We start from the raw sequence: 13,257 nt of genomic DNA, 5'->3' as shown, positions 1-13,257 counted from the left end.
AAGCACAGGGCTGATCCATGCAAGGAGTGCTGTGCCACGCAGGGGTGTCCCCCATGTAGGGGAGCCCCACGTATAAGCAGTGCACCCCGTAAGGAGAGCCGCCCAGCATGAAAAAAGTGCAGCCTGCCCAGGAATGAAGCGGCACACACGGAGAGCTGACGCAGCAAGATGACACAACAAAAATGAGACAAATATTCTGGGTGCCGTTGACAAGAATACAAGTGGACTAAGAACACACAGTGAATGGACACAGAGAGCAGACAACTGTTGGGGGGAGTGTGTGACCGGGAAGGGGAGAGAAATTAAAAATAAATCTTAAAAAAAAAAGAGGCAAAAGTAAATGAGAAAAAGAATTCAATTTATAGCAATGATTTGTGTTATCATCTTGAGCAGCTCTCCTCCTGAAAATATGCCCTTCTTTAGAAAATTGTGACAGTTCATCAATTAGGCAATATAAGTATATAACTGATATATTTACTTTTCAAGCTTACCACTATAAAACAAAATGTGATACTAAGAAGGCAAAATTGTAATCATGAATCATTACAACAGTAACAAAACAAACATACCAATATTCTTTCAATCAGCATATCGTAATACTGTTCAGCAAGCTGAGGTCGACAAAGGACAAATCGACCTAGTAATTCTACTGCTGCTTCTCGGACACTAGTGGAGTTATCCATCAGTCGTCCATGGACTCCTCGCTGCATATCAAGCTAAAGAAAGATGAAGAAAATTTAATTTATCCTAAGCAGAGCTATAATTTTAATTTGAATTAAAAACTCAAAGAAGAAGAATAATTTGTGCTTTTTACCCTTGCTAGAATACTGGGGTCTACAGCAACAACCTCAGATAAACACTTCATGGCTTTTGTTCGAACAGCAATTGCATTTTCACCAAGAACTCGTAGGATCTGCCAAGTAAACACATTGACATTTTTATAAATTAAAGCATCATAAAATTTAACAAAATACAGCATGAAAACATGCAAAGGAAATGACAATAAATCTATTACTTATCACCATGTAATTTTTAAAATGTAAACAAATAGAAGATCTGTCATCTTACTGATACAAGGCTTTAACTACAGTATGTATAAGTGAGACATTTCTATGCTTGGGGGCCTTTCTGTTATCCTGGTACTCTCAATCAAACCTGGTTTTTATTGCTATTCTACATTTGAAAGGGCTGTTAGTGCCACTGAAACCTTTCTTTAACTTTAATCAAGGATAATTAGTATCATCTGAATCATAATTTGATAAGCTGATTTTTCTTTTTGTAATATCAATTTATAATGTTCTACCCCCTGCTTTATATGTATATTCATATAGATATATATCCAATCCATCTGTCTGTAAAAAGAGAATCAATAAGTAAATGGCATATAGAAAAACACATTTTATTGAATATAGAATGTGGAAAAATATGCTACCTTCATGACCTTCTAAGTGTTTGTCCTAAAAAACAGATATTGTACACTATTCCAGAAGCATCAAGAAAAAGAAAAATCATTTGACAAGGACTTCCAGCCCACTTTACCTGTGTCAAATAAATATCAAAGCTCTGGGCAAACGGCCTCATAGAGGCCAAGTATCGAACAATCAAGCAAGCATCATCATAGTCCACCGTATCAGAGTTCATCCTGCAACAAAAATTCATTAAATATTTACTTTTATAAATTAGGTAAATAGATATTAAAACAGATAACTGAAAAAGTACTTTTCTTCTCTGGAACTTACTTTAATGTGCTGAACTGTGAAGGTGTGGTCTTAATAATACTTCTAAGAAACTTTTTCCGGTTTTCAGCTCGATGCATGATTTGACCAGTTGTTTCAACTTCCTTTGCGTGATGTGTTCCTTCAGATGATTCTTCATCTTTTTGTGATTTCATTGCCTTTTCTGTTTCCAGAGTTGTGTCACGGAACCACTGGGCGATATAGAATTTACGAGAAAACTGGAAAGAAAATAGGTAGACTTGTGTTTGATTAAATTAGTAACAAAATTTCCAATCCACTGATAAAATTAGAGCAACCACAATCAGAAATACAAATATTACAGTTTACTTTAAAACAGCTTCCATCTGAAAAAAAAAAAATTTTAAGAAAACATTTAAGAAGAAAATTTGGAATTATCTTGAATGAAAGAAAACATATTATTTTAATTTATTCTAATATTTACATTAGTGATGTCATAAGATACTAATTTGATAAACTCAAGTATGTTAAATACAAAATACTATTATCAACTGCTTAACTAAGGACATCACACAACAAATTAGTAAAATTAACTAGAAAAGTTTAGAACAAACGAATAAAATGCTGAAAGTGGAAGAGTCCAGCTATTTTCAAATGTTGCCTAACTTCTGCACTAAATACAGTCCAATTATTATTGAAATAGTTTAACATTGAGGCATACCTGTAAATATGTTCCTTTCAAATACAGACTGAAAACACTGAAGTACTTGGCTGAATAGGTTAGTGGTCTCTAATATTTCAACTAAGCATCCCATCAGCAAAAAAATAAAAAGTAGCCCCAATATATATTCTATTCTCTAATGCAGTTTATAAATTTAATGTATGAACCCATTATACTAATATTTTTGGTTATATTTTATAACATACATTAAAATAGATTAAAGGATTTTTTTTTTAAGATTTATTTATTTCTCCCTGCTTTGCAGTTTGTGCTCGCTGTCTGCTCTCTGTTCTTATTTTTTAATTTTTTATTTTTTTAAGGAGGGATCGGGAACTGAGCCTGGGGCTGCCCATGTGGGAAGGAGGCACCTAATCACTGAGCCACCTCCACTCCCTACCTGTCATGTCTTTCATTGTGTTTCCTTGTTGTGTCCCTTTGTTGCGTCATCTTGCTGCATCATCTTCTTTAGGAGGCACCAGGAACTGAACCTGGGACCTCCCATGTGGTAGGCGGGTGCCCAAATGCTTGAGCCACATCTGTTTCCCAAGGATTACATTTTAAAAACAAATTGGTCATCACTGTGAAGACCAATGTCTAGCCTAGTCTCAAAGATAACCTATCAAAATATTTGTAAACATTTCTTTATTCATGCAATTTCAGTATACTATAATATCTGTAGCAGAATTTCATGTAAGAAAAACCAATCCATAACCGTTCTTTCTTGTTTATATTATTATATATCCCTTTGTTTTATCTTCTTAGAAATCAACATATTCCAACAACTTAATTTTTCCTTTTCATGTTGTTTCACAATTTTCTTTTGGGACCAATTCATATAAAACGTGTTATTACAGAAAGGAAAGAAAGAGAAAGAGATAGAGAGAAAGGAATCTTACCACTAGTGAAGGATCAGTCTCAGTGTTTTCATCCAAGTAGTCAAGCAATGCCTTTTGCAATTGCTGGATCTCATCTTCTCCTCCTGAAACCTAGAAGAGTAACCATCTAGTTATAAACAAATATAAGGAAAAGAACTGATAAATGCAGATGAAAATAAAGGATAGCAACTGAAAGGAAGAAATAGGAAAGTACTATTTCTGAAAAATATATTCATATACAGATAGCTGAGGTTGGTCTTTACTACTATATAATACATGTCACCTTTCTTTTAAAAGGCTCATAGGTAGCTAACACATTAAATGAATGTGTTAAATCCTCAGAGTCAGGGAGGCCCTAGCATTGTTTCCTTTTTGGGGCGGGGGTGTGGGGAAGAATTCCAAACTGCTTTTTTTCAGTTTAAAACAACATAGGTTTAGTTTTCACATGTGCCCAAGTCCAGTTAGGTCTGGGATGGAGGTATGAGGCTCTGCTCCACAGTCATCAATCAGGACTTGGGTTGATAAAGGCTGCTGCCATCTCAGCACAGGACTCTATAATTAACCATAGCAGAGTAAGAGAGGTAAGATGGATCAGTGGGACCTTGCAATCAAATGATTCGGCCTAGCTGTGACATATATCACTTCTGCTCATCTTAACTGATCACCACAAGCCTAACTTAAGGGCAAGGGGAATTAAAAATCTTTGGCGATCAAGAAGTAAAAAAGAGTTGGTTATGAGTAAACATTAATAAAGCTTATTGTACTCAGGAATATTAAAATGATAGTGGCTAACTCACAAGACTGTTATGAAGCATAAATATGCATTTGATAGTATTAATACTGTCATTATTATACTATGGTTGTAATGACTTTCTAGAACATATTGTAAGGTAGAAAGTCCCTGAGGGGTCATCCAGCTCAATTTCTTAGGAAGAACATGACTTTTAGAAGGAGATCAACACATGTTTGATTACTGGTTCTGCCATTTAGTGGCTGTGTGACTCTGAGACATGAACCTACCCTTTATGTGCTTTAGTTTCCTCATCTATAATTTGGGACTAATAATTATTCCTGTTTACAGAGTTGGGAAGGATTAAAGGAGCCCAGGGAATGTAAATCAGCAGGCCCAGTCTTCACCTGATGATGAATACAAATGTATACAATTTACTATAAGAATGTGGATCTGAATTGTCACTTTTCTTTACCAGATGGCCGCCCTGGGCCCTAGGAGTGAAATGGGTTCACACATTTGATTATCGCTGCCCTGAAATCCCTTTCACAGTCTCTCTTTTATTGTCAGTGGTTCTGCTGCCCAGGGTGGCAACTCCCGATTCCATCCAAAACCACTTGCCCTTTGCCCATGGGCCACTGATTACCCTCTGCTACCCTCCGCCAGACATCCTGATTCTTTGCCAGACTCTCTGGGAGAGGGTCCCCTTAGCTAAGCAGTGAAGAATTCCTAGTGATAGAAAGATCTTTATACAATAGCCCTCTGTATCCCAAAGCATCTTGGGATAGGCAGTAAGGATGAAGTTAGAAGATAGTCAGGTACAGCCTTCACCTTTACCCCTGCTCTGTCTGACTACTTGGACAGCTGGCTCCTTAACTTATGGCTTAATTGTCCACCTGTAGACTGGCTTACTTTGGGAACACCTGGTGTGTCAGATAAGCCTATTTATTTCTAAAGGCCAAACATGACTTGGTTTAGGTTGCTTCTAAGGGCTAGTCCTAGGGGAATAAGCCAGAGGATGTATGAACCTGGGAGTATTATTGGAAGGTTGTCAGTTGGTCAGCCCAGAGCTCACAGTGGGCCTCCAAAGGGTCTATCTATTCTTCCTGGCCTATCAGAATCTCTGGCTCAGACAAACACTGTCAAAATGCTTAGCCCTGTAAAATGAAGAACTCCAAACTTTTAATCTAGTAGGTAGAAAACTGTTATTTGTATAAATACTATAGTTTCCTTGAGATACTATTTAATAAGAACATTCTGGAATGTAAATGTAATTAGTAAACAAATTAGTAGTTTATCTCATGTAGGATATTAAATTTACAAAAAGTGAGCTGTTCACCTGAACCATGAGCAAAAAGAACCTAAATCATTAAGTCCTGTCAAGAAAAATGCAGAGCCAGAAATTAACTGTGAGTTGATACTCATGTCCACAGCTTATTCTCCAGCATTTCTAGCTTTACTACAGGAAATGCTAATAATATGGCTTTTATAGAAAACAAAGATGAGAATAACACAGGTTCTAGGAGTAATGTAAAACTGATAGATTCATAAATCGGCCATAACACTAAAAACTGGTACAGTTCTTTCCAAAAGCATCTTGGAAGCTATGTCAAGAACCACTAAAATGTTTTCAAATGATCCCTCCCCTCAAATGCTGCACCATGAAAAACCTACATGGCCATACGTGGCAGTAAGGATAATTTAAGCAATAAACCAGAGTATAGCCTATTAAATAGACTAGGAATGGTAGTATTATATTAGTGGTAATTTCTTGATATTGACAGCGCTACTATGGATACACAGGTGAGAGGTATAAAATAAAGACCATACAGTGGTTCTTAAATTTCAGGATGCATTAGAACCACCTGTAAGGCTTGTTAAAGCCTATACTACTGGACACTAGCCCCAAGGTTTCTGATTCAGTAGTTGGGTGGAGGGGCTGCAGAACTTGCATTTCTAGCAAGTTCCCAGGTAACGTTGATGATGGTTGCTGCTTGTCTAGGGAATCATGGAACTGGAGAATTCTGGGATAATGGAGTATCTTGCCTGCATTTAATATCAAGTGATTCGGGAAAAAAATTAATATATGCAAATACACATACAAATATTTGAATATTCTAAAAGAATGATAAAGTAAATGAAAATCAGGGGTTCTTTATAAGAGGTTCACGAGCTTGAATTGAAATTCAAAAAAAAAAAAAACATTATTGTTGTGGGGACGTGTTGGTGTGGGTGTGATATATTATTAAATAATACACAGTATAGTGTGGACTTAGTAAAGGGTCTGAGATTTTCACCTGACTGGCAAAGGGGTCTGTGAAACAAAAAAGATTAAGAGTCCCTGATGTAAACTGTCAACAGTTCAGGGATATGGGTGAAAGGTTTGGGAGAATTCTTTATATTATTTTTCCAATTTTTCTGTAAGTGTGAAATTCTTTCAAAATAAAAAAGAATAGAAAGAAAGTGAAAATAAGAGTTATAAATGGTGGAAAAAGAGATCATTCTTCAATTTTCTTAAGAAAGTTGTGTATTACTGTCACTTCAAGCATACTTGGAAAAGAATGAAGAACTATTGAGACTATAAAACACTGGTTCCCCAGGATGAAAACTTTCTAATAAAATGAAAAGAATAGAAGTCCTCCTCATCCCTCCCAAAAATAAAAAGACACACACATTTAAAGGTATAGAACAATCTAACTGGCTGTGCTAAATTATCACTTCAGCAAACTAAAGATTTAAAAACAAACAAACATTAAACCAAATACAAAATAGCAATACATATTCATAAAATAATCACAAAAAGAATGCAAAATAAGGATTTATAAAACATTTAAAGGATTCTCTTAGACTTTATATATCACTTTTAGATCTTGACTTTCTGGGGTTTTGAAAAATAACAGCTCACTTTTAGAAGTATAGATCTTATTTTCAATCTACAAAATGAAACATAACATTAATATAAGAATACTTAAAGAAAGTAATTAATTACTATTTATCCTCATAATTTTAATCCTTTGTCTCAATACCTGTTTTAAAATTCGTTCTATAGATCCTTGATCCATTTTACTTGTAACTGCATCTTTCCTCAGTCGTGCAGCAACAGTTCCAAGGTAATCAAGAGATGCCACTCTTAAAGCCATCTCTGTTGACTTGTTACTAAACTGATGAACCTAAACATCAAAATAAAGTAGGTTTTTATTTAATACATTTATAATAAATTATTTTTATGGCAATTTGCCATAAATTACAAATCTATTTGAAATAAAATTCTATTTCCCTGTGATACTTTTCCATAAGGTGACTGTCTTTTGAATTTCTGGAAACTGAGCATTTTAATTTGGCTAAAAAAAATTATACATTAAATCTCCTTCAGAACAAAGTCAGTTTTCTTTAAATGTAGGCTGAGCACTTTATTTGTTTAAAGAAAAGAAAAAAGGATATAATTAAGAACTTCTTAGACTGGAATTCTGATTCTCATGAAAGATTACCTTGACTTTAGAATAGTTTAATATATTTTCCAGTTCACAAAAAGATTTCAAAAGCTTTGTAGCAGCCTGTTCAAGCATAGTTTAAAAATAGGAGAGATCACAGTATTTCTTTGCATTTCCCTCTGTAATATATAATGGACTAAAAAGTACCATACGTTTTTAGAAATTCTTTTAAAAATGACAAAAAGTTCACATTATTGCTTTCATGATTTGAAACAACTCAATAACTTATGCCTCAGAGTTAGGAGATGCTTTTAATTAGCAATATAATACTTCCAAACTGCCCCCTCCCCTCCAAAGCAAGGAAGTTTTAAAGCATTATTTTCTTATATTGTAATGAAATGAAAGCACCAAAAGTCACAACATTTGAAAGTTTTCCACAAGGTACTGACAATCTTGTGTACAAGTATGCACATGCAAAAGTAAGAGATGCAATGGTCGTATTTCCTTACACATTTTAAAAGAATTTCATCATCTGTGAATCAGAGTACATCCTCATTATGTTGTCTTCTAGTTATGTAATAATCTTTAAATGCTATACTCTTACCAACAGTCTCCCTAACAAACTAAGGAGTAGCTCAGCAGCTGGCCATTCAGGCTTATTGACTGTTGAAAGAAGGTCTTGAACAAAATTTTCAAACAGTGGTCTGTAATCTTCTTCACCTTGCTTACTACCACATCTGTTCAAAGATAAATAATGAAAAGTCTGTGAATTTAGGTGACATGTTCCCCAAAGTGATTGAAAATTTGTTATTAAGAGTCCTCTCTCTACATCTAGTCAAATAAGGTATAGGAGAGTCCAGGAAATAAAGTTTAGTTTAAAATGAATTTATTTCTCAAACTTTATTTGCCCCCCCACTGTAAGGAATTCATTTTTAAACATTGTTATTACTTTCTTGCAAGTATAACAATTTTTTTAAATGAACACTGTTTTGCTCTCTAAAACATTAACATACAGATTAAGTAACCTTTTCCCACAAACTTTAGTAGAGAAAAACTTTTTAATATGCTAACTGCCTCATTTTAGAGAATAAGAAATTAAGAATCAGGGAAACAAAATGACTTATTCAAAGTTCAGGCTATGGCATAACCTGGATTAATCTTTCTCTTAAATCAACTATTCTCTATGTTGTGGAAAATACAAACAGATTTATGTTAACTTTACTAACTTTTTAAGGAAGATGGAGAGGAAGTTTTGGGCAGTTCGCATGGCTGTTTCATAAGAGTTGGTAATGACAACATCCTGATCAACCTAGTGAGAAAAATGAAATTATAGAGATGTCAGAAGAAATAACTTACAAGCAGGTTAGTTTAGTTGCTGACCCATGCTATTACTAAATAGGGGTAATAAATTTAAATAGTAAAATGCTAAAACTATTATTTTATATTTAAAGAAATAAGCCACAGTTAGTTTACTAAATATATTTCAATATTTTACAAATACAAAAAAATATTAGAAATCATTTAAATTTAGCAAAGTTAGTAAAAGGGTGACATATGTAGTTAGTAAATGTAATATCAAGTTGCTTATCCTGATACAGATCAGAACAAGATGAAATCAACTGAAAACACAGAAAGAGAATACAGGAAAAAAAATACTACAGGCCCAAAATTTATAAGACATTGGAATATAATATAAAAAAAAATTCAACTCATTCATTAGAAATTTAAAGACTAGGATATAAATAGGCAATTCATAGTTGTGGAAACCAAAAGGTGAATAAATACAGGAAGACTGAAGCTCACTAGTAACAAAGGATGTGCAAAATAAAAAATCATATTTCACACTGACCACAGTAGGAATAATCATAATTGGAGTACAAAGTAGAAATTTACTGACAAATTCCAGTAAAGCTAAAAATGTGTGTAAACTATGATTTAAATACTCTCCTTCTAGGTATATACCTAGAGATACTATTGCTTTAAGTTGTGATAGTTATACGATGTGCTTAACGGAAATAAAAAAATAATATGATATGAGATATGCATATTAAAAACATAGCACACTACCCTCACAGAATCCTTGAACAACTAGCAAAAACTGGCAAAGCCATCTTCCTCAGAACCCTGGAAAATAGTTAAAGGGTTGTAGTAACTGAGTGAGTGCCAGATAAATAAAATGCAGCTTTTACAAAATGACAGAAGCTGTGATGCCCTTGATGGCCCATCACCCACGGTGCAGGACCAGTCTGTGCTACTCTTCTGGGTCCCTGGCCCTGGTCCGGTAGAAATAAGTGTAATCCCTATGCATAAACCATGGTTCCTCTCTGTTGGTAACACTCTATTGGGTGACAGACTGCAAAACTGAACCAGAAAACTTGGCATAAAACTCACCATGCCACAACTTGCCCTGCAGGCAGAAGCAACTTGCAGACAGCTAAAGCAGTGTATGAAACAAAAATCAAAGTGGCCTTGGGAAAGGATTACCTGCTTTAAGTCATAGTATAGAACACCTAAGAGGGGGCATTCAAATTCTTGAGGCCACAGGCAAGCTAAAATCCAGGACAAGAAGCAAGCTCGGCAAAGACAGGAGAGGACACAGCACTTCACTTTCACCTCAGGCTGATCCTGAGAGAGAAGAGCTAAACACTGAAGAAGAGTACCAGCCAATGCAGAAAACATTTGCAAAGACTGTGAAAGGTATTTTTATTTTGCTTTGGTTTGTTTTTCTTAACTCCTGCATTCGAGGAAATCTGTTATATCATAGCTGAATACAAACTTAAGGAACAGACAGCCCAGGGACTAGACTCCAGAGTTAACACTTTAAAATATTAAATGTACAGTGTGCAACCAAAGAATACAGGACAAAGAAACAGAAAATGATGGCCCATCCAAAGGAACTAAACAATCCAGAAACCATCAGTGAAGAACAGACTTTAGACTTACTGGACAAAAACTTAAAATGATCTTCAATATGCTTAAGAAGATAAAGGAAAACACAGAGAAGGAACTAAAGTATATCGGGGAAACAATAAATAACATGAGAATCTCAAAAAAGAAATTTATTAAAAAATATATTTAAAAAAAGAATAAAACAAAACGAGTAGAGTTGAAGACCACAAAAACTGAAATGAAAAATTCCCTAGAGGGTTTCAAAAGCAGACTGGAGTGAGCAGGAGAAAGAACCCAGTGTGCTCAAAGAAAAAAAAAACAAATGAAATAATTCAGGCTGAAGAACAGAAGGACAAAAAAAGAATTTTAAAAAGTAAATATAGCCTATGAGGTATGTGGGACACCTTCAAGCACACCAATATACACATTAGGGAAGTCCCAGAAGGAAAAGAGAGAAAGAAATGGAGAGAATATCCCAAATATAATGAAAGAAATGATATGCACATTCAAAAAGTGCAACAAACACCAAATAGGATACACGTGAAGTAAACCACACCTAGATACATAGCAGTTCAACTGTCAAATGCCAAGGACAAGAAGGCAATTCTGAAAGCTGCAAAAGAAAATCAATGTGTTATGTACAAGGGAAACCAAAAAAGATTAAATGCTGATTTCTCATCAACAAAACCCAGGAAAGCAAGAAAGCAGTGAGAAGAAATATTTAAAGTGATAAAGAAAGCAATTGCCTCTCAAGAGTTTTGTATCTAATAGTCTTTCAAAAATGAAAGCAAGATTAAGACAATCCCATATAAATAAAAGCTGAGGGAGTTTATCAGAATTAGAACTGCCCTACAAGCAATGCTAAATAGAATTCTTCAGATCAAAAGGGAAAGGATACCAAATAATGGACTGACGTGGCATAAAGAAATGAACACTTCTGGCAAAGGTAAAGTTGGTACTTTGTATTGTATTTTCTGGTAAGAAACTCTACTATTCACTTCTTACAGTTTCTAAAATGCAATGCACAAAATGTAATGGTAAATCTATGTTTTCTTTTTTTTAAATACAATATATAAAGATACAACCTCTAACATGTATACAAAAAGATGGGTAGGAAAGAGTTTATGGGAATAGTGTGTATGTATACTACCAAAGTTAACTTGGTATAAAAACAAACATAACTGTTACAAATTTAAGAGGTTAAATTTAAGCCCATGGTAACCACAAAAAGAACTCATTAAAAATATTGAGAGAAAGAAATGAGAATGGACTCAACATGGTACAATACAGAAAAATAAAATATATATGAAAGTAGGCACTAACAGAAGAACTGAAAAAGAGGTATAGGAATAGCAAAATGAAAGAAGAAAGTCTTGCATTACCAGTAGTTACTTTAAATGTAAATAGATTAAACTCTCCAGTCAAAAGGCAGATTGTCAGAATGGACAAAAAAACATGATCCAACACTATGCTGCTTGTAAGACACTCACCTTAAATTTAAAGACACAAATAGGGTGAAAGAGAAATGGTGGGGAAAAAAATACATTGCAAGTAGTACCACAAGAAAGCTGGGGAAGCTATACTAATATTTTATATTAGATAAAATAGACTTTAAATCAGAAAGCAGTTATGAGGGACAAAGATGGTCATTATATACTGATAAATAGGTCAATTCAACAAGAAGACATATAATCATAAATGAAGTTGTACCTAATAGCAGAGCCCCGAAACAAAGTAAGTAAATTCTGATAGATGTGAAAGGAGAAACAGATGGTTCTATATGAACAATAGGAAACTTCAATACACCACTTTCAATAATGGAAAGAATATCTAGACAGAATATGAATAAGGAAACAGAGGATTTGAATGATACTCTAAACCAACTAGACCTAACAAACATATAGAACTCTTGACCCAAAAGGAGAATAATAAACATTCTTCTCTAGTGCACATGAATTATTCTCCAGGACAGGTCATATATTAGGTAACAAAACAGGGAAGGAGACTTGGTCCAGTGGTTAGGGCGTCTTGTCTACCACATGGGAGGTCCGCGGTTCAAACCCCGGGCCTCCTTGACCTGTGTGGACCTGGCCCACACACAGTGCTGATGCGTGCAAGGAGTGCCCTGCTATGCAGGGGTGTCGCCACGTAGGGGAGCCCCCTGCACAAGGAGTGTGCCCTGTAAGGAGAGCCACCCAGCTTGAAAGAAAGTGCAGCCTGCCCAGGACAGACACAGAGAGCTGATACAACAAGATGACGCACAAAAGGAAACAGATTCCCGTGTAGCAGACAACAACAGAAGCGGACAAAGAAGAACACAGCAAATAGACGCAGAGAACAGACAACTGGGGTGGGGGGAGAAATAAATAAAAATAAATAAATCTTTAAAAACAACAACAACAAACAAGTCCCAATAAACTAAAAAATCCTGCCATTATACAATGTATCTTCGTAGACCACAAAGGAAAGAAATGAGAAATCAACAACAGAGGAAGAAATAGACAATTCACAAATACGTGGAAATTAAACAACACAATCTTAAACAACCAAAGAAGAAATCACAGGAAAATTAGGAAATATTTTGAGGCAAATGAAAATGAAAGCACAACATATGAAAACTTATGAAATGTGAATCAAAGGCAGTAACGAGAGGGATATATTTATAACTCTAAATTTTTACATAAAAAAAAAAGGCAGATGTGGCTCAACCAGTTGGGCACCTGCCTACCACAGGGTGGGCCTGGGTTTGGGACCTGATGCCTCCTAAAAAAGAAGACAAGCAGATGCCACTCTGACACAAAGGAGCTAGATACTGCTCCTGCTGCAAACCAACTAGATGCTGCTACAAATGAGCAGATGCCCCAAGCAAGCAGACACCATGGCCTATGGGGGAGTGGGTGTGGCTCAGGTCACTGAG

At 35.1% G+C, this 13,257-nt stretch overlaps 1 protein-coding gene across 4 annotated transcripts in view; it reads right to left on the bottom strand.

The window, feature by feature from the left end:
* NIPBL (NIPBL cohesin loading factor) overlaps nucleotides 1-13,257 on the bottom strand; it is a 203,709-nt gene that overhangs the window by 44,604 nt on the left and 145,848 nt on the right. For all 4 annotated transcript variants that reach the window (XM_058307903.2, XM_058307893.2, XM_058307907.2 and 1 more), the window contains exons 22-29: nucleotides 8,678-8,760; nucleotides 8,056-8,188; nucleotides 7,047-7,190; nucleotides 3,312-3,401; nucleotides 1,740-1,954; nucleotides 1,540-1,642; nucleotides 815-913; nucleotides 570-716 (exon numbers count right to left, since the gene is read on the bottom strand). In XM_058307903.2, coding sequence (XP_058163886.1) covers nucleotides 570-716; nucleotides 815-913; nucleotides 1,540-1,642; nucleotides 1,740-1,954; nucleotides 3,312-3,401; nucleotides 7,047-7,190; nucleotides 8,056-8,188; nucleotides 8,678-8,760 — 1,014 coding nt within the window. The remainder of the gene's footprint in view (nucleotides 1-569; nucleotides 717-814; nucleotides 914-1,539; nucleotides 1,643-1,739; nucleotides 1,955-3,311; nucleotides 3,402-7,046; nucleotides 7,191-8,055; nucleotides 8,189-8,677; nucleotides 8,761-13,257) is intronic.

This window comes from Dasypus novemcinctus, chromosome 2 (assembly GCF_030445035.2).
Source record: "Dasypus novemcinctus isolate mDasNov1 chromosome 2, mDasNov1.1.hap2, whole genome shotgun sequence".
Lineage (NCBI taxonomy): Eukaryota > Metazoa > Chordata > Mammalia > Cingulata > Dasypodidae > Dasypus > Dasypus novemcinctus.
The sequence above is the reverse complement of the archived record's forward strand: the minus strand, read 5'-3'. Positions and strand labels throughout refer to the sequence as shown.